Raw genomic sequence first — 18,855 nt, 5'->3', positions numbered from 1 at the left:
AGGATACGAAAGTCCTGGGCTGGAGCTTGTTTATTCTCTCCCTTCCTTACATCAAATACTGTTCAGCTTATTTAAACTGACTGTAAGACTTTGGGGCTCCTAAAATGATAGGAAATAATAAACTTGTATTTTTCCCTACTTTGAGTACATAGCCTTCACCGTACATGTAACTCAAAAGTCTTAAGTTTTAACATTTTTGTGTTACATAATCGTATAGGCATAACCTAACTTTTATAAATTTTGGAAGGAGAAATCAGCATATTAAAAGTGTACAAATTTTTACATTCTCCAGCATTTAGATGTCAGACATGAAAAGCTTTTCATATGCCAAAGGAAGTCATGCATGATTAATGAATGAAGCAAATTGGTTTAAAGAAATACAAATTCCTCTAGATCGTTAAGTTTTCCACTTTTTTTTTTTTTTAAGTTTTCCACTTTTAATGGAGGTATTTTCCTCCTAACTTTGCAGTTAGTAAAAAAAAAAAAAAAAAGTAACAAGGCAAGTGTGATGATAAATGCTAAGACAGTTGGCCTCAATGTAGGAGAAAAATAGGCATTGATGTGCTGGGGTAAACGAGCAGAGCGTGGTCTGAGTAGCTGCTACCCTGTTTCCTAGTGAGTTTGAGGAAAGAGGACCCATTGTTTCTGGATCTTCCTATATCAAAGGAGAAACCAGAAATGAGGATTATTTATATGGAGTCTCTGTTTTTAGTTACTTTTAAGAAACTATGTGGACCTAAAACAGTCAAGCAAATAATTTAATACGGTATTTGGATACAGTTTTCAGAATGCTCATTTTAAAATAATGTACTTTTTTGTTAATCTAAAAAAAAAAAAAATGTGAGTGAACATTAGATGAGCCAAACCCAGCACCTCTGTGTACCAGAATTAGCCTGCTATATTGTGAAAACAGTAGATGGCCATAAATACAGACAAATGTGCACATTACATGGTTTTTTGATACTAGGTTACATTACTTGGTAATGTTCAATGTGATGTTCCTCATTAGAAACACATAGTTCAGTGTACTAAGCAAAACTACAATAAACATGATACATTAATGGAGCATTTCCATCAGTTCGTACACAGTCATCTATGAGGTGTTGCTTCAGGTGATCTGTGGCTCTGATTTTCACTGAATAAGCTGGAACCCTTAGCATACTCCAGAAGAGATAATCAAGGAGTTCAAATCTGGCAGGCATGCAGACCACTCGGCCTGTCCATGTTGTCTAGTCTGATTTATCACTCACTCATTCCCTCATCACTGTGGGTGGTGGGGTGCAGTGCCACGCTCTTGGGGTCACTCTAAGCGACTTTTCCCTAGCCTGAAAAGGCAGGCATTAATTGATCTCTTAACATAGCATGTCAAACCTTGACTGGTTTCTAGATTCTCTGGCTGCTTGATATTATCTACTACATAATGTAAAGTGTTTGTACTTCTGTCTTTTAGGGAAGCATTCATGTTTTCTTTTTCTCTTCTCCAAACAGAAAGCGTTCTGCAAAGCCTGAAACTGTAATTGACTCTTTACTTCAGTAAACGTTACAGACTTAAAGTCAAAATAAAAATTAGTGATATTCTCATGCCTGGATAAAATATTTAATTAAAACATTGAAGACTTTTGTGTAATTTCCAGTAATTCAACTTGTAAATCATGGAGTAAGTCTGGAATTAACACTTTGGCTAATAACTTTTAGTCCATATATATTAAGTTAATATAACATGAAAATTGTACTGCTGGTAATTGTTCAAATTGTCAGTTCCTTTTTCAACTTATACTGTGCAGGGAAGTTGAAGGAGCAGTCCATACTGTAGAGAGTTGCAGTTTAAATGTGTACGTAAGTCTACCAGTGATTTCCTCAACTACTATCTATTTAGATAACTGGACAGATATTCAAAATAGAAAAAAAAAAACAAAACAGTAAGTCCTGTTTTGCACATAGAAAGTTGCAGGTCTAGTTGTCCTATGATTTCCTGTTATATATGAATGTATGGGTTGCATATCTAAGAAATGATGGAATCCTAACACTCACCTGGCCTTTTAAAATATATTCTAATTTTTATACTCACATTGATTGCATTTAATGTGTGAAATGGGTGATCTTATTAATCTATAGAACACTTTTATGATTTGACAGTCTAGAAGTATACATGTTTAAGAAACAAAAGCTGAAAATATGTTTCATCTGGACCTCTCTTGATCTTTTCTGCCACTTTAACTTCAGGTCAAAAATTTTGTTTGATTTCATGTTTCTTGAAACATTGAATTTGTACCTAAATATAAAGGAGTCACCCAGTTACAGAAAATTAAGAAGCTAAATATTTGTCAGTAGGTATTATTTTTTAAATTCACTTTGAAGCTTGATTAATGGACACTTTCCTGTGTCTGACTTCTAAATTTTGATGGAAATTGCTCTGTCTCTCCCAATTGAGAAGGATTTCCATTTTCTGAAAAATACAACCAAAGCAGGAAAAATACCTTTTAATTCTTTGTCTTTAAACACTTTGTCTTTCTTCTTATTTTATAAAGAAAATAGTCTTCCCTGAATTTCTTCCATTGACAATTCCAATTAGAACACACCTCTAAAATAAAAATTATGTTTATTTTATAGTAAAAAGGAAAAGTTTTCATAGATAGAATTATTGTTTTTTTTGTTGGCTGCTTGTAAAATTTTTATTTTTTTAAGTTATGCTACTCTAAAACCACTATATATATATATATATATATTTATCTTTTATGAGTTTTAAAATTATGTAATCACCCCTGAAACACATTGGCTACATGTTTTAAGACTGCATAAATTAATAAGTTTGGTTAAATATTGTTTTACAATTACAAAGCTATGTATAGAATGGAAGTGAAGGTAGCATATTTGTGAATTGTGTAAAAATATGTCCATAAATTTAAAGTACATTTCAAAGGTGATGTACTAAATATCTTGTGTATGGTGAATTTTTTCTAGGTAAGAAGAATTGGATTTAGTTTAACTAACAGCATTTTCTTTGTGATATGCAAGATAGTTAGACATTTATCACTTTGTGGGGCATTGTTTAGATACTGTGAAGACTTGAGGTGAACTTATGTCTTGTAAAAACTGTGTAAGCAGAATATCTTGGCAGTTATAGATGCACATTTAACTCTATTAGTAATTACTCTAGAGAAATCTTAATTTTACCAGTAGAAAAAAAGAAATGACTATGTCTTCTTTTTAAAAGTCCACAGGTCTAGCCTTTAACCATCAATTTAATAGAAAAGGGATAACTTTTGCATTAAGCTTTAAAACATTAAGGAAAATTTAAGTCAGTATCTTAGATTTTTTTCTTTACCGTGTCACCGCAGTAACAAAAAGAAAGCTATAAAAAGTCAAAACATTGAGAAATTTTAAAAATAGGCTGCTTTAGCATTTACATTAGAACTGATATCAAGATTAGATATTGGAGCCAGGCCTGAGTATCCATGTGAAAGCATGGGAACCTAACGTTAAAGCTGTTCACTTAGCTCCAATCATAGCAGTTCTGTGGTTTCTTCACATTTACTTTGCGTCATCGTCCAAAAATGAAGTATTTTGTAACATCAGTGTTAGTTTCATGAAAAGATATAGATAAATTTGCTCATTATTTGAAATAAGAAACATTTAAAATGAGTGTCACATATAAGTAGGTTATTGAATGTGAGTGGCTATTTTTTCTCTTTAATTTAAAAAAGTAGTATTTATTAAGAGGAGCCTTGGTAGAATGTTGTTTGTGGTATGTTCTTTAGTAAACCTTGCAAATATATGTAGTAATAATTGGGATATTAAAATATGATAGTATTCCCTATTTTTGTTTAGATTCTTGTGAAGTGTAGGGGTAATTAAGGTGGGAGGTTTACATCCATGTGTTCATCCCACAGGTAGAATCAGTTTGACATGCCATGTCATCTACTTCTTGAGAAGAGGGGGCCTTTTTTTTGCTGCAAGAAATTTAAGGTTTCTTTGGGGGAGAGGGTGGTGCTACTTCAGCTGTAACATATTTTTTTAAATTATAGCTTTAGTTTGTTGTGTTTCTTTTTCATCTTTTAATAACATTTTCCCCTTAACTGTTACCATAAGGAAAGTCCCTCCTTTTCCTGCAGGGCTGTAAATTAAAGGATGGGTAGAGTTTACATTTAAGTACGTCAGTGTCTGCCCAGTTTATTAATGTATGCATCTGTGTTCCTCTTTAGTTACTTTTTGATGTAAATGCTAGAAGAAAACATAGATCTTCCTAGTGCCTTTGAACTTCTACTGTAGTCTAATTTAAATCATCAGTAACTTCAATAGCATTACTACAATACTGTATACTGGCCAGAATTACAAATTGTATGATGAGTTTGTTGCATTAATTTCAAAAGCCACACTTTCACTGTATTTTATGTATAAATTGTATTTGTTCAAGTTGTATATATTGATATTGTATGTATACATACAGCATGCTTAAGTAAGAAATAAAAATCTTTAGCCTAATGCCTATAATTGTGGTCTGCTTCTTTACTCGACCATTTTTGTGTTTGTGTCCATCTTGATCTTAATAATTAATAAGCAGGTTCTTTGTGCTTGGCATGTCAATTTCATGAGCTTAAGAGAAGCCTATGTAGTTTTGTACCAGAAACTCTTAATGTTGCGGGTCTTTAAACAGAAGTCATCATGATACAGAAACCTGGGAGAGATGTTTTTAAAAATGCTTCTCATTGATAAAAGTTTATTTTCACCAAAAAAAAATGTAATCTAAGTTTTTTTATTATCCTTATCATTTGGTATTTGAGAACAGAAACTTTAAAGAAGTCTGTATGGAAAATGTATCTCACTAAAAGGTAAAAGACGTATCTTAGTGGTAACGGTATCATGATCTCTTTCAAAAACTATATTTGTTTAAAATATCTCAAACCATAATATTGCTTGAATTATTGTTAATCATGCATTCTTTTCACAAACACTTATTGGTTATTAGGCAGCCACAAGAAGTTCACAGCGGACATTACAAAGTTTTGATTTGTCAGCAAGTTTCAGAGGATTTCCGTGTGCTTTTTGTATAGAGAGGGGACTCTGGCCATTTCAGATCTTGCTGTCTCGGTCTTCCAAACTGCTCGCTGGTGTAAAACTGCTACACATGTGTAGAATATGAAAATAAGATTAGAGGCCTGCCATAGTGTAAGCAAGAGAATCAGTAGTGCACTCGCTGCCCCTCCTCCCCAGTTGAATTCTGGAGCTGTGATGCTCACTTTCACCAAGCAACACCACTAAGGCACACCCCTCAGGGAGCCTGTTGCTGCTTGTGTTGTCAGGACGCTGCTGGGGTCATTGTTCATCCCACCTTCTTATGAAGACCCTTGAGAGTCTGTTTTAAAGTCGAGTACTAAAAACAGAACAAAATAAAAATTCTAAGATACCTCAGTTCGCATGTGCCTACAGGAACTGTTAACACAGTTCTGAAGCTGCAGCCCAAACTTAAAGTGAGCCTTCTAAACAAGCTGTAAGATTGTCTGAATGTCTCATTCTTAAGCTGTTTCATTTGCAAAGCAAATCAAGTATTCAGTCCTCCTTCGGAAGTTGAACACATGTGTGGGAAAATGATTATGAAGAGGCTACTTCAAAAAGAACCTGTTTCCTCTCAGCATTTATCTTGGGCTTCCTGTGACCCAATCTTAAAGTTACTTTTATCAACGTTATCAGAACATCACTTTGTCTTACCCAAACACGTTTATGGCTCTGACTAAAGAATATGACAGATCAGACATTCTTCTACACCTGCTCCCCTCCCCCACCCCTTTTTAGAGGCCTGGGGAAATTTTAGTTTTTAATCAAAGACTTTATTTCTCCAGCTTTACAAAGGAATTTAACTGGGACTTTACAACTGAATAAAATATTTCTCAGAGTTGATACCAATCTTAACAAGAGGATATTGCCTAACCCAACCTAAACTGCTAGAGTCATTACAGAAATACTATGTTGACCTTGATTTCTGTTCCATCATGTGTTAGGGCGCTCGGTCACCAGGCGTCTTCTGTATTTACTGTGGACCCATGCATGGCTCATGGCCATATGAGTGGAGAATGACATGTCGAAGGCTGTAGTGAAGGAGGGTGAATGGTGAGCTGCCAGGCACAGCATTCCTCCCTAGCAGCGGACCCAATGCCTAGCACGTGTTTGTCTGACTGGAGGGTCAGAAAAGGTTCATCCCAGGAGAAGTGCTGTTCAAGGCGTTAAAGCATTTGAATGGTGCAGCAAGGCATTCCAGGCAGAAGGAGTAATGTGAATGTCATGTGCACTGGTGGCCTGCTTGAAGTAAGGCAAAAGAGGTGGGGACTGATGATCCTGAAGAGGAAAGAGACAGGCCAGGATCCAGAGTTTTCTTTAAGCAGTGAGAAGCCACAGAAGGATCTTAAGGGGGTGACTCATACATTATTTGTGTTTTAGAAAAAACAACTGCTAAAAAGATTGTGAATGATTAGATTAGGAGGAGCTGTGAGAGCAGATGATGTACACACCTGTGCCCTGGAGGCTGGGACAGTTACGGGCCAGAGGAGCCAACCTCCTCCTCTCCTTGCTGGCTGTCTTGCCCTCAAGACTGGTACCCAGGTATGCAGTCAGCACCTAAAACATCTGAACATGCTTGTGTTTGGTTTAATGCTGGCTAATAGGAAGCAAGCAAGGAAGAGACATCCTAGAGACTAAACATTGAACAAGGAAGAAGTTGACATGAAGGATGGATCAAAAGAAACACTAGAGCTGAGGAGAAAATTTCTTGACTGCTCAAGGGCAAAGGCAGCTAACTGGGAGGTTTGAAAACTCCACCTGGGAATGGAGCTCCAACTGCACTGATCACTTGAACCAGGACATCAGCTCCGAGACTAGGGAAAGTGCTTGCTTTGTCCTCAATGGAATGTGGTAGGAATTGCAAGGCTAACCTTGTATGCTGAGAGGCCAGGCCACGAGAAAACTGCGCCCTGCACTTTGCCCCGAAATTCTGCATTCTCAGATGATATGGGCACCCTAAGAAGCTGACCAAGAGGACCTGCCGAGAAGGGTGGAAAAAAGTCAGGGCACTGGCTAATAGCAACAAGAGAGCCCTTGGTGCACTTTTATCAGAGGCTGGCATTTCTAACTTGTGTTTCAATGAAGATCATTCAGCTATAGATTTGAGCAATGTGTTTTTTCTTTTATTTGCTTATTCAGTAAGTATTTATTATCTACAAATGCCAGTTAGAGATAGACTGTGCTCATAGGTAAGAGGTGGAGGTAGGTGAAAGCAGGGAGGGAGGAGATCAGCCTGTGCCTTCGTCACACGTTCCATGTGTAGACGAGAGGCACGTCCCATGGAGTAGGTGTGGGCTGTAGCTGAGTTTCCTAAGTGAGCGTGCTTAAGTGATTAGCATCTCAACTTTCACTTAATCCTGATGTTTCTCTGCTCGCCCTTCTGGTGAGTGTCCTCCTCGGTTCATGTTCTCTCACTCCCTTGGTAAACCCCAGCGCTTACTGTTGGATATTTCCATCCATGACAGACAGATCTGCCTGGAGCCTACGTACGACCCTTCCATGGCCTGTTCTAACTCTTTGTTCCGATTGCCTTTCTTTTTACCATCCTGGCCTCATACACAAACTGTAACCCACAAGTCATATCCTGTGGCAGACTACAGCTCACATTAGCCATTGAATGCAAATGAATTAAAAGTGTTCATTGTGGCCTTAGAAGGCTCCATGACTCTCTTAGTTACTTGTTGCCCTTGGCATGCTGGTATTTTATGTGGGCAGGGTGAAACTGGCTGTGGTCAGGGTGAGACTTTAAGCTTTTGATTTGTTCCCTTATTTTGAAAGGGTTAAAAAGATGTTATATGTTTTGGTATAATTTTAGTACTAGTATTAATTTTTGTCATATGTGTGTGAGCAAGAATGAAAAGAGAATGCTCATTCACTGTTACTAGATCCATATTCTTGCAGACATGTCTTTAAAGACAAATTTCAATGACTTGACATTTGTTTTTTGCCCTTTAATTTCTTAAAATAGCAATGTTATTGAGATATGTCACATAGTGTAAAATTCATCCTTTTAAGTATATAATTTAGTGGGTTTTAGTAGTTTCACAGAGTTGTACAGCCATTATGACTATCTAATATCAAAGCATTTTCATTACTCTCAAAAGAAGGCCTGTATCTATTTGCAGTCACTTGGTCTTCCTTCATCCCCTCACCCTCTAGCAACCAATATTCTACTTTTTGCCTCTGTGGACTTGCCTCTTCTGGGCATTTCTTATAAATGAAGTCATACCATATGTGGCGTTTGTGTCTGGCTCCTTTGAGTTAGCATAGTGTTTCCAGGCTTCATCCATACTGTAGCATATGCCAGTACTTTTCTTTTTACTGCCGAGTAATATTTGTATGGCTCTACCCCATTTCGTTTATCCATTCATCAGTTGATTGACAGTTGTGGTGTTCCTGCTTTTTTGCTGTAAATGAATAATGCTGCTGTGAACATTTGTGTAGAGATTTTTGTGTGGGCATGTTTTCAATTCTCTTGATGGAGATACCTAGGATTAGAATTACTGGAGTATATGGTAACTGTTTAATCTTTTGAAGAATTGGCATACTGTTTTCCAGAGTGGCTGCACCATTTTCTGATCATACCAGCAATGTGTGATAGTTCCGTTTTTTCACATCTGCACCAATGTGTGTTACTGTCTGTCTGTAATTTTAGTGCTTTAACTTTTAAACTTTTCTGTAATTTGTTTTAATCTTTTGGCTGCACCTCACGGCATGTGGGATCTTAGTTCCCTGACCAAACTCACACTCCGTGTGCTGGCAGTGCAGGATCTTAACCATTGGACTGCCAGGGAAGTCTCCTAACTTTTAAACTTTCAAAAGCATTTTCTCACTTGTGCACATGGTCATACACACAGACTTCAAGTAGAAAGTAAAAAATCTCCTGCCCTTTCACTGTTCCTTATTCCAAGTCCCATCCTCAACAATCCACCTTCCTTTTTTTTTTTTTTTAAGTTTCTCTGGTGGTTCCCATTGTAATTCCAAAGATTTCTTGATTTACTCACTATTGTTCTTTTTTCCCCCCATTTTTCATTGTAAAAACTTGCAAACAAGTAAAAGCAGAGTAATGCAACCAAACTTCACGTACCCCTCTCCAACTACAATGTTCAATTCATGACCACCACGCCAACTGTTTTTATCACACTTTAGATATTTTGTGTTGGTTTCTCCATTGAAAAGTGAGAGTCTGCCTTATTTATATTGCTGTTTCCAAATTTTTGTAGTAAGCTGTTTTTAGATCTTCTCTTACTTTTGCAGTTTTGAATAAATATTTGATTTGTTCATGTTCCATCAAGCTTTGACAGTATTGCTGACCTCTCCCTGAGTGAGCTGGGGTGTATTGGTGCCCCCACCTCTTTCTCTTCTTTTGCTCTTTACCTCTTAATCATTTTCAGCTTATTTTTATGTTGTCAGTTTGATAGCATTTACAGTCTGTTCTGTAAGCATAATTAAGTCTTCTTTGCTTTGTCTATTGGTTGGTTCTAAGACTTGAGTATCAAAAGGATTTACATTATTAGGACTTTAACTCTTGTTTACTGTAGTGCCGTGTAGTGTGCTAGAATTATTCCTCCCACCCCCATGCTTATGGATAGGAGAAGAATGTTCTAAGCATCCAGTTGACACGTTTTCAATTCAGAATTTTTCGATAATCAATGTGACTTATGGACTTAATCTGCAAGCTCTTTTAATTATCATTTATATCTTATGTAGCCTTGTATTCTTTAATCATACCATGCGTTATGTCCCCAGTGAGAAAGCTTGAGAGGGAAGTAGTTTTTCCCTTTTGACTCTCACACCAATTTTATTCTCTTCAGTAAATTGGTTTTCCCAATAGTTGGCAAGCAAATATAGCCTGTGCCATTAAAGTGACATCATGCATCAGATTCTACATATACTTTATTTTATGATGAATTATAAATATATAAATATGTTTAAAATAAGGCTATTAAAAACTCATAAATTAAAATAATCAGCTTCAACACTTTGAGTATTTCTCCTTCATAATTGTCTTTAGCCTTTCCAAGAGGTTTTTCAGCGTACTTGTACTCGTCTTGGCTTCATTCACAGAACAGGTCTACAAAAAAAAATATTTCATTAGTTTGCATTGCTAAGTATTTGAATCTTGCTTGTGCCAGTCTACCCAGGTCAAGCCTGCGTTTGCACTTGCCACTTGAACAATGATCGAACCAAGGCTGCCAGTCTGGCTTGACTCTGCTGCTAGGCTAACAGGGTTTAGCTGTTTTTTGTGCATGCTACTTACATTCCAGAAACGGCCACTGTAAATCCGTAACTGTCTGCCTTCAGGGTGTGGCCATCCCTGGACAGGTGTGTCACAGCTAGGTGCTGCTCAGGGCGTAACAGGGATGGAGGCTCAGACCTGCCCACTGCCGTCTTGGGCCTTCTCTGTGGCCACCTGGACTACTGAGAGACAGATTCAGTCCACTTGCCATCCTGCCCATTAAACAGCAACCGAACAGGTTGGCAGCACTTCAGTTGGGAAGGATTCCTGCTGCCTACCACCTGGCCACTGCTTCAGTTTGAATCTCAGCTCTACCAATTTATTAATTGCATTGCTTAAGACAAACTACTTAGTTTGTAAAAGCTTCAGTTTCCTCCTTTGTATAAAATGGGAACAATAGTGCCTACTTACTAAGATCATTAAGAGGGTCCAAAGAGACAATGAGTGTAATATCTGCTCCCTGTTCTGTTACCTTCTAAATAAAGCAGCATGCCCAGAGAGAGGATGAACATCCCCAGTTCCTCTGCTTGGCATTAGGTAACATCCACTCTTGGCTCTGCCACTTCTCCTACATCATCAGTTCTCCCCTCTTACTAGGTCATTCCCACTGGTATATTGACATGCTCCGTATAGACCTCATCTTAAAAGCACTTCCTTCACTTCGTACCTGCCTTCAGCTATTGTTCTGTTTCTCTGCAACCCTATAGAAAAACACCCTAAAGGAGTTTTTCATACTCAGTATATCTTTCTTTTCACTCCTCCCCACACCTGTTCTCTATGGAACCTACTCTCCTCAGACTTTCATTCCCACATCTCCATCTGTGTCAGCACCGTCAGTAACCTCCATCATGCCGAGTTCAATGACCATTCTTAGTGTTCATCTTACTTGACCTTTCAGTACATTTGACACACTCCCTCCTTAAAAGAGTTTCTTTGCTTGCCTTCTGGGATACTGCACACTCTTTGATTTCCTCCTACTTCACTGGCTACTACTCGGTTTCTCTTGCTGGTCCCTCCTCTTCCTGACTTCTATATGAGTGCCTCTGGGCTCAGTCCTTGGATCTTGTCCTTTCTCTGTGTCATTCAGGTCTGTGACTTAAAGATCTTTCTGAGAACGCTTCACTTAATACCACAAGTTCTGACCTCTCCCTTTAAGCTTCAGACTTTTTCAACAGTCCTATCAGTGTCTTCACAACCTCCAGCCTTGATCACCCCCAGTCTTCCATATCTGTAAACAGCACCAACCATCCACCAAGGGGCCCAGGTTAGGAACCGGGAAGCCATCTTCCACCCTTCCCATTACCCCGCACTGTAGATCTGTCAGCAAGTCCTTCTGGCTCTATTTTCGATCATAGCCAGAATCCAACAGTGTCTGCCACTGTTACTCTGCAATACCCACCATCATCTGCAGCTGGAGTACTGTGGTAGCCTCCTGACAAGCCGTCTCACTTCTGTGCTTACTCTACTCATTCTGTTTACCACACACTAGCCAGAATGATCATTTAAAGTCACATAAATCAGGTGGTATTCTCTGCCCTGCTCAGAACCCTGTGGGACTTCCCCACCATGCTTGGGGCAGAATCCATAGGCCCTGTGTGGTCTCCTGCTAAAAGCCCCTCACTTACTCAGATCCAGCCACATTGGCCCTCCTATTGATCTTTGAACACATGAAGTTCATTTCTACCTTAAGGCCTTTGTACAGCTGTTCCCTCTGCCTGGAATGTTCCTTCCAAGTTAGTGATGTGGCCAACTCTCTTGCTTAATTCAAATACCTGCTTAGATGATGTCGCCAACTACTAAATCAGCCCTCTCCCCTTGACCTCTATGTTCTTTACTCCTGTATTTTTCTTCATAGCACTTATCACTGCTGGACGTCATGCTATATGCTTGTTTGCTTTTCTCACTGACCCATTACAACATTCTGTGAGAGCAGGAAATGTATCCCCAGTGCCTAGAACAGTACCTATAAGCAACACTCACAGAGTCTCAACAAATAAAATTTGTTGAATGAATGAACAGGCTGATTAAAAGTGTACTGCTAGTCACGAGGAGGAATATTTTAAGAAGTCGTACTGCCATCCATTGGATGGCAGGCTGTTGTCAGAGCAGAGCTTACCTTGCTTGCCAAGCCGCTGAGATTCCTGTCAAGTCTGCTCAGGAATCTGTTCAAGCACGTGTGGCTCCTGTAGATACGCCTAAGCTCAATTCCAGCCCTGCAGAAGGTTTCCTTCTCAGTTGTGTTCTAGAAAGAGAAATGCTACAGATAGCCACTGGCCAGCTGGATTTTGAACACAGGAGAGAGAGATTTCCTTTTGATTTCTTCTTTCCAGGGGGACAGGTGGAGAAGGTGAGTTTGCTCACCTGTGGTCCAGCTATTCAGGTATTCCTGCCATGTGAATGGAGGCTGCTCATCACAGTAAATAGCCTTTCCCAGTTACTTGCAAATGCAGTAGCCTTTTACCGAAACCTCCCAATTTCTTTTCCATTGGAGAGTTTTATTGAAAGGGTACCTGAAGCAAGTCACTCAACTAAGTTAATGAGAGAGTGGGGTTTGAATGCAGGGTTACCTGTCTACAGCCCATATCTGTTTCTTTACCCCATGCAAGTTCTTCTGTCTGTGGAGGGAGTCATAGGTACATGAGCTCATAATCAGAGTCTGCTCTCTCTTACTCCTATACTTTATAGTTTTTGAATCTAGGTTTCCCTGGAAATCCCACATGCTTATTAAGAAAATGAATGTCCATCCTTTGGCCTGGACAGTGCTGCTTTAGCCCCAGTACTCTCCCATTTAGCCCTCCTCCTGGAAGGTAGCAGCGTGAGGAGGCGTGTCCCCACACAGCTGGACGTGAGTTCCGGGGTCAGGGCCAGGTGCCCCAGGAGGTGGGCCTGGGAAGATGAGGGGCAGCTTCTGAGAGAGTGCTGGGCCTTGGACGGAGTTTCTCTAAGAGGCCTTTGGCCGTGAGTGTGCAGGGTCAGAACCTCTTTGGAATACTGGCAGCTCTGATGTGAGTCTGGCCACATGGTTCTCTTTTTTATGAACCTGGGAGAGGGAATATGTCTCGGGCCAGGTCAGGCCTGGTATGTTCTCTCATTCTACTCTAGGACAGGGTCATGGAACCTGGAGGGTATGTCTTAAGCTTGAGCCCAATCCAACTCAGATAAACCTGTCTTCAGCCTCTGCCAGGACCTTTTCTCATCCCTTGCCACTCAAAGTGAGTCCGTGAAGCAGCAGCATGGACATCACCTAGGAACCTGGTGATGCAGAATCTCAGGCCTCGCTCTGGACCCACTAAATCAGTCTGTGTTTACAGGATCTCCAGGGGATTTACATGAGGAGCTCTGTCCAAGCAGCTTTTTTGGTTCTCCCATATTTTTTTCTGATTATCAAGGCTTTTTACTATAAAAATTATATGCATTCAACAAGAATGGATTTTTTTTTTTTCATCAACCATCAGCCAGAGAGAACTACTATTACAATTTTGGTAACTATATTCCCAGATTCTTTTTAATACTTTTTTTTTCAATAGGGACCAACTAGTGATATTCTTTTCTATCCTCTTTACGCTTAACATATAGTACTAGCAATTCCTTAAATCATTCAATAGTATTTTAGAACATGAGATTGAGAACTGTGGAGGAACGTAGGGCATATTTGTGCCACAGCTGATCAATCCCCTACCTTTGCATTATTTTTGTTTATATCAGTACAGTAGCAGCAAGTCATCTGTATAGATCTTTGAATTCATCTCTTATTTCTTCAGGCTGAATTCTAGAAGTGCTGTTGATTTTTTTAGGATATTTCCAGGAAAACCTTCACCCAGACCGAGGCACCAGAATCCCAGACTACAAAGCTTCCTCTGCACTGTGGAGTTTGATGGCCCATAGTCCTTTAGAAGGACATGTATGTAATGAACAGCCATGAACCCTCCTGGGTCCTGACTCTAATTGGAAGTTTAAGAGTAGCACCAGTGTCTCTGGGCCCTGGGAGTCAAGAAACCTTCCATAAATCACTGTATCTCTGGGAGGCGTTGTGGGTGAGCAGAGGTGGTGAGACTAAGATGACAGACTCTAGCTGTGTATGAGGATGGAGGCAGACGCCTGTGTTGCTGGAGACAGAACAGTGAGGTTCAAGAATGTCAGAAGGAGAAGAGATCCTTTGCTTATTTTTCCATCAGAATCTAATGAGACTTTTCTAAAATTTTGACTACTTTGACTAGGGACTTAGAACTTGCACTGCCTCGATTTTGAGAAAACATCTTCTAAAGAATTTTCAAAAGATTTCTAAAAATGATTAGGATAAGTATAGAAAAGAGTTTGAATCAAATGGAAAACCTTTAAAAGAAGAAATTCTAAAGGCAGTTTTAGTTAAAGGCCTTAATGTTTTAGTTCCATTGGGATTGTGGCAATAGGATGACCCTCTGTACCGCCTGCTTTTTCATCTGCTTGTCCAGCTTCCACTGCCTTGAGTGTATCTTACGTAGCTCAGGGGGCTCACTTTCAGGAGCCATGTGGACTCTGCAGTTCAAAACTGCTCAGGAAAGAGGCTCCAAAGGGAGACCTGGTTTCCTGCCAGAAAGAAGCCTGCCCCTCCAGGTAGTGCAACAGTGGCGGCACACCATTCCTGAGACTTCTGTGCAGGGTTTCTGCTAGAGCTCTAACGAGGGTCTTGCCTAGCTTCTCTTTGGGACAAACAGATCTATCCTATATGTATTGTATCCATTATCTCCACTTATGCCCAAATTTAATCAGCCAGTGCTATATGTGAAAAAAGTCCTCTGCTTTCACTTTTAAAAAAAGATTTCAGGTTTGGCATAGAGCTCTCTGAAAACTTACGGACTTTTGCACCTTTTGGTAGTAGAAAATGCCTCCAACTAATAGTCCACCAGAGAAGTCCTTCCTAGACCTGCCAGCTTGCTAGCTTTCTACCTCGCTCACCTTACTTCAGAGACACTGGGAGCACTGCCTGCAGAACCCAGCATTTAGATCAGCACATTTTCATTGTTCCAGCGTGTGCCAAGAGCAGGATGCCACCCAACTTGAGCGTAATGGACCTCTGGATCTCAAAAAAGCACTAAAATCAATATGCTTGATTTTTGGAAAGATATTCTTGAGAACACAAGAAAGTAACTTTTCCTCCCATATAGCAACCTTGTGAGTTTTGAAAATAACAGCCTTTTTTTGTTCTGAAGTATCTTGAAAGGTAAGTAAGCAGTGCTGAGTCTTTGAGGAAAAGAGAATGGAAAAATGAGATTGTTAATCCAGGAGGAATAGAAAGCAGTTCAGGAGAAGGCGTGAGATAGGTAAGAATGAAGGAAGGTAGTGGGAACTGACCTGCACCTTGGCTGGGGAGAGGATTGGCTGTCTTCTTAGAGCAGCCCAGAGTGGGGTCGCCCTGGGCTCGTAGTCATGGAGGGTTGATGATCTCAAACCCCTGGCCCCTCTCTCTCAGAATGATTGCTTCTCTACAACCAGTTTTTGCCTTTAATCAAGAGTTATATAGTAACATTTTCCACTAACTCAAGAGTTGCATTCCAACCAACTTTCAAAATTGCTTTCTTATCTTCAGATGTAGAAACTGAGGCACAGAGAGGTGTAGAGGCTTGTCAAAGGCCACATAGTTAATAGCAGAACTGGGGGTAAAGCCACCAACTGTCTCACTTCCAGCCCCACAGTGCTTCTGCTGGGCTTTGCCCTTGGCTTTGATAGCACCCTCTCAGCAGTGACCCACCCCCTGGAGAACCCAGAGCATGAGTGATGCTTGGCTGTTTTATTTCTCTCTGTATAAAATATTAAGATAGATAAAGTATTACATATAAGATATCTATATAAAATATTAATAAATGAAATATATAAAGTATTATACACTAGATATGATATTTTATATATATATATGTAAAATCCTTCCAACCTGCTGTTAGATAGTCTGATACAGGATGAGATTCTGAAGGATAAAATTATATAATATGTATTATACAGTACATATGTTTATATTATATGCTATTATATTAAAATATTTCATATTATTGTATTTCCGACTCCTGGAATAATCTTTAATGAAAAATGAGATAGTCTGGATAAAGGCCTGAAGAACAGTTTTGCTCACAAGCAGGACAGGCCTGCGCTCTGGCCCTGGCCAAGTTACCCTCTGGTACACATGGAAAGCAGGTGGTTAGGAGACCACTGGTAAATTGAAGCTTTGGGTTTTTCATTCTCACTTGTGTGTTTCCATGAAAACAGGAACTGATGTGCTGAAAGCTATTGATATGGCTGTAGTCATGTGTTTGTCAGAGAAAATGCACTATCAGCTGTCAAATCTATCTCCTCCCACTGCAGATCGGGAGGCGGGGGTGAGGCGCAGGAGGAGGAAAGGTGAGATGCCCTGGCAGGAGCAGCCGGAGGCAGGGATATGTTGGCCCCTGTCTGATAGGATGGTTCTGGACCGGCCAGAGGGGGGTTTGCAGGACAGAGAAAGCTGAGGGTCTCTGGACAGCCATGCCCGGAGCTGGTGGGCTGTTAGGTGACCGGGCTGCGGAAGAGGAGGGGCTCTGGCGATACGTTTTCTGTTGCCATAGGAAGTCTCTTAGACAAAATGAAAGCTCTCTCAACCTGTAATCTCAATATCTGTTTTTGTGAGAGTATTTGGTTTTTCAGAAATGTATGGGCCAGAAAAATTCTCTCCTTCAGCAGCATTAATTGAGTGCCTCCTATATTCCAGGTACTAGATCTGGGTTGGGTAAAGTCTTAACGAGCTTTTCCTTGATTGAGGTCTAAATTATGACTACAAAACCCAAGCTTTCTACTATGTATCTTCTAAGTCAAGTGAAACCAGAAACACCAAAATGCATTTGAGAATAAAGATCAGAAATTCTCAGTCTTTGAAAACATTTCATACATTATAGTTAGTTTGAGCCTGTTTGCTTTCTGTTAAAGAAATTTGTTTAAACACTTGTGGATGGCTCTCGTCACTAAGTCACCCATCAGCCAAAGCAGACCCAGGACAGCTCTTACCTTTGGGGCAGCAAAGACGTCTGCTACAGGCAGCTCCATGCATGAATTCTTGGCCCAGGCAGGAACGAGAGAACAAGAGAGTGAGTTACCTTCAACTGCATGGGGTAAGCCTTCCTGAGCAGCCCTGACTCTCTTAAACTAAGAAAACTTCCTATAGTCCCTCAGGGGGAAAAAAAAAAACAAAAAACACCAGGAGAAAAATCTCCACAGTGCTCACCATCCTACCACCAACCACCAAGTCTCTAGGAGCTGTTATCTTCTTTTCACAGTCTAAGAAATAGGCACAGCATCACCAGAACATCTGGAGAGATGGTGCCAGATAGCTTACTCACCTTTCTCGCTGTGAGGATGTTCAGCGTTTTGATGATCTCTTCTAAGGTAATATCGCACTTGTGTCCGTGGACGAAGTGGCTGGTACATGCCAGTAAGCAGACCAGCACTGGGATCAGCTGGGAGGTGAGCCCCATTAATAGTATCTCTGTTTGCACTGACAATGTGAGACAATTAGTTTACCAGGAGAAGCTAACAATGCAATTCTGATAAAGATATCTCTATATATAGATTTAAAAATTGCTGAAACTGAGGGAAAATAAGTTTACATTGGAAATTTTCATTACACCAGGTTGTCAGTCATTTGGGGCCAATCAGCACCTCTCTTCCAGGAGAAAAAATGCCTCACAAAAACAGGTAAAATGTTCCTGTGAAATCAGACCAGTAGGAAAATGAAACCTTTTTTAAAAATTAACTACAAAGTATCAGCATAGGAAATTACACCATAATTTGCTCTTTAGATTAATCTTATCAGCTTGGGGTTGCTGCTGGCTTTTTACTTTGCATAGAAGGAAGAGGCCACAGGTGTCCGAGTTTGTTTTAGTGCAGCCCTCCTGGGGAAAGATAGAGTAATATCAAGAAAGTTTGACTTGATTAGTATTTCACCTTGGCTTCTTCCAAGTATGGGTGGCATCTGGGAAACTCTCCTTTTGTGGAAAAGCTGATCTGTGGTTCTTATCTCTGGGTAGAAGGAAAGTAATGGGCACAGATTCTCTCCTGTTGTAGCACTCAGACGTGCCTTTCTTCCACATTTAGGATTTTGGCCAAGGACATGTAATATGTGGTAGAGCTTCATTAGGACCATGTCAGGTCCATAGGTCTTTAACAATAAGGAGGCTCTAGGCAAAGTACGCCTATCCCGAGGTTTCAGGAATGACTCTTTTGAGGGATTTTGCTGGCAGTCCAGTGGTTAAAACTCTGCACTTCCACTGCAGAGGACATGGGTTCGATCCCTGGTCAGGGAACCTAAGATCCCACATACTGTGCAGCAAAAAAACAAATAAAAAATAGAAGTAATTTTTAAAAAAGGAATGATCACTTTGAAAATGGATTTGAAGTACAACCTCAGCTAATTAGGGGAAGAGAGTGATAATTTCACAGATTTGCAAATCAATTGCCCTGGTCAAGGTGCCACCACTTGCCCTGGCACCTCAGTCTAATTCCTGTGGGTGCTGCACACCCCTACCACTGACTCAGATGCCTGCGTCCCAGCATACCACTGGTTA

At 40.0% G+C, this 18,855-nt stretch overlaps 2 protein-coding genes across 9 annotated transcripts in view; one reads left to right on the top strand and one right to left on the bottom strand.

Annotated features, from left to right (window-relative positions):
* KIF3A (kinesin family member 3A) overlaps positions 1-4,482 on the top strand; it is an 84,763-nt gene extending 80,281 nt beyond the window's left edge. For all 8 annotated transcript variants that reach the window (XM_043466022.1, XM_043466029.1, XM_043466028.1 and 5 more), the window contains one exon: positions 1,489-4,482. In XM_043466022.1, the coding sequence (XP_043321957.1) occupies positions 1,489-1,537 (49 nt within the window). In that variant the 3' untranslated portion in view covers positions 1,538-4,482. The remainder of the gene's footprint in view (positions 1-1,488) is intronic.
* Positions 4,483-9,930: 5,448 nt separating this feature from the next.
* IL4 (interleukin 4) lies at positions 9,931-17,766 on the bottom strand. Its single transcript, XM_043464366.1, has 4 exons — positions 17,632-17,766; positions 17,300-17,347; positions 12,408-12,533; positions 9,931-10,126 (listed from the first exon to the last, which is right to left on the bottom strand). Exons 1-4 carry the CDS (start codon positions 17,764-17,766, stop codon positions 10,028-10,030), a joined length of 408 nt encoding a protein of 135 aa, XP_043320301.1. The 3' UTR covers positions 9,931-10,027.
* Positions 17,767-18,855: the final 1,089 nt, after the last annotated feature.

Source organism: Cervus canadensis, chromosome 4 (assembly GCF_019320065.1).
Source record: "Cervus canadensis isolate Bull #8, Minnesota chromosome 4, ASM1932006v1, whole genome shotgun sequence".
NCBI lineage: Eukaryota > Metazoa > Chordata > Mammalia > Artiodactyla > Cervidae > Cervus > Cervus canadensis.
This window is presented reverse-complemented; position numbering and strand designations above follow the sequence as displayed.

What these genes read in the sequence shown, in the direction of transcription:
- IL4 (XM_043464366.1), bottom strand. Translation starts at nt 17,766, where the DNA reads ATGGGGCTCACCTCCCAGCTGATCCCAGTGCTGGTCTGCTTACTGGCA. An exon ending in ACGTCTTTGCTGCCCCAAAG is followed by an intron (nt 12,534 to 17,299) that starts GTAAGAGCTGTC and finishes TTCTCTTTCTAG; the next exon opens with AACACAACTGAGAAGGAAAC. An exon ending in TCAGCGGCTTGGCAAGCAAG is followed by an intron (nt 10,127 to 12,407) that starts GTAAGCTCTGCT and finishes TTTTTTTTGTAG; the next exon opens with ACCTGTTCTGTGAATGAAGC.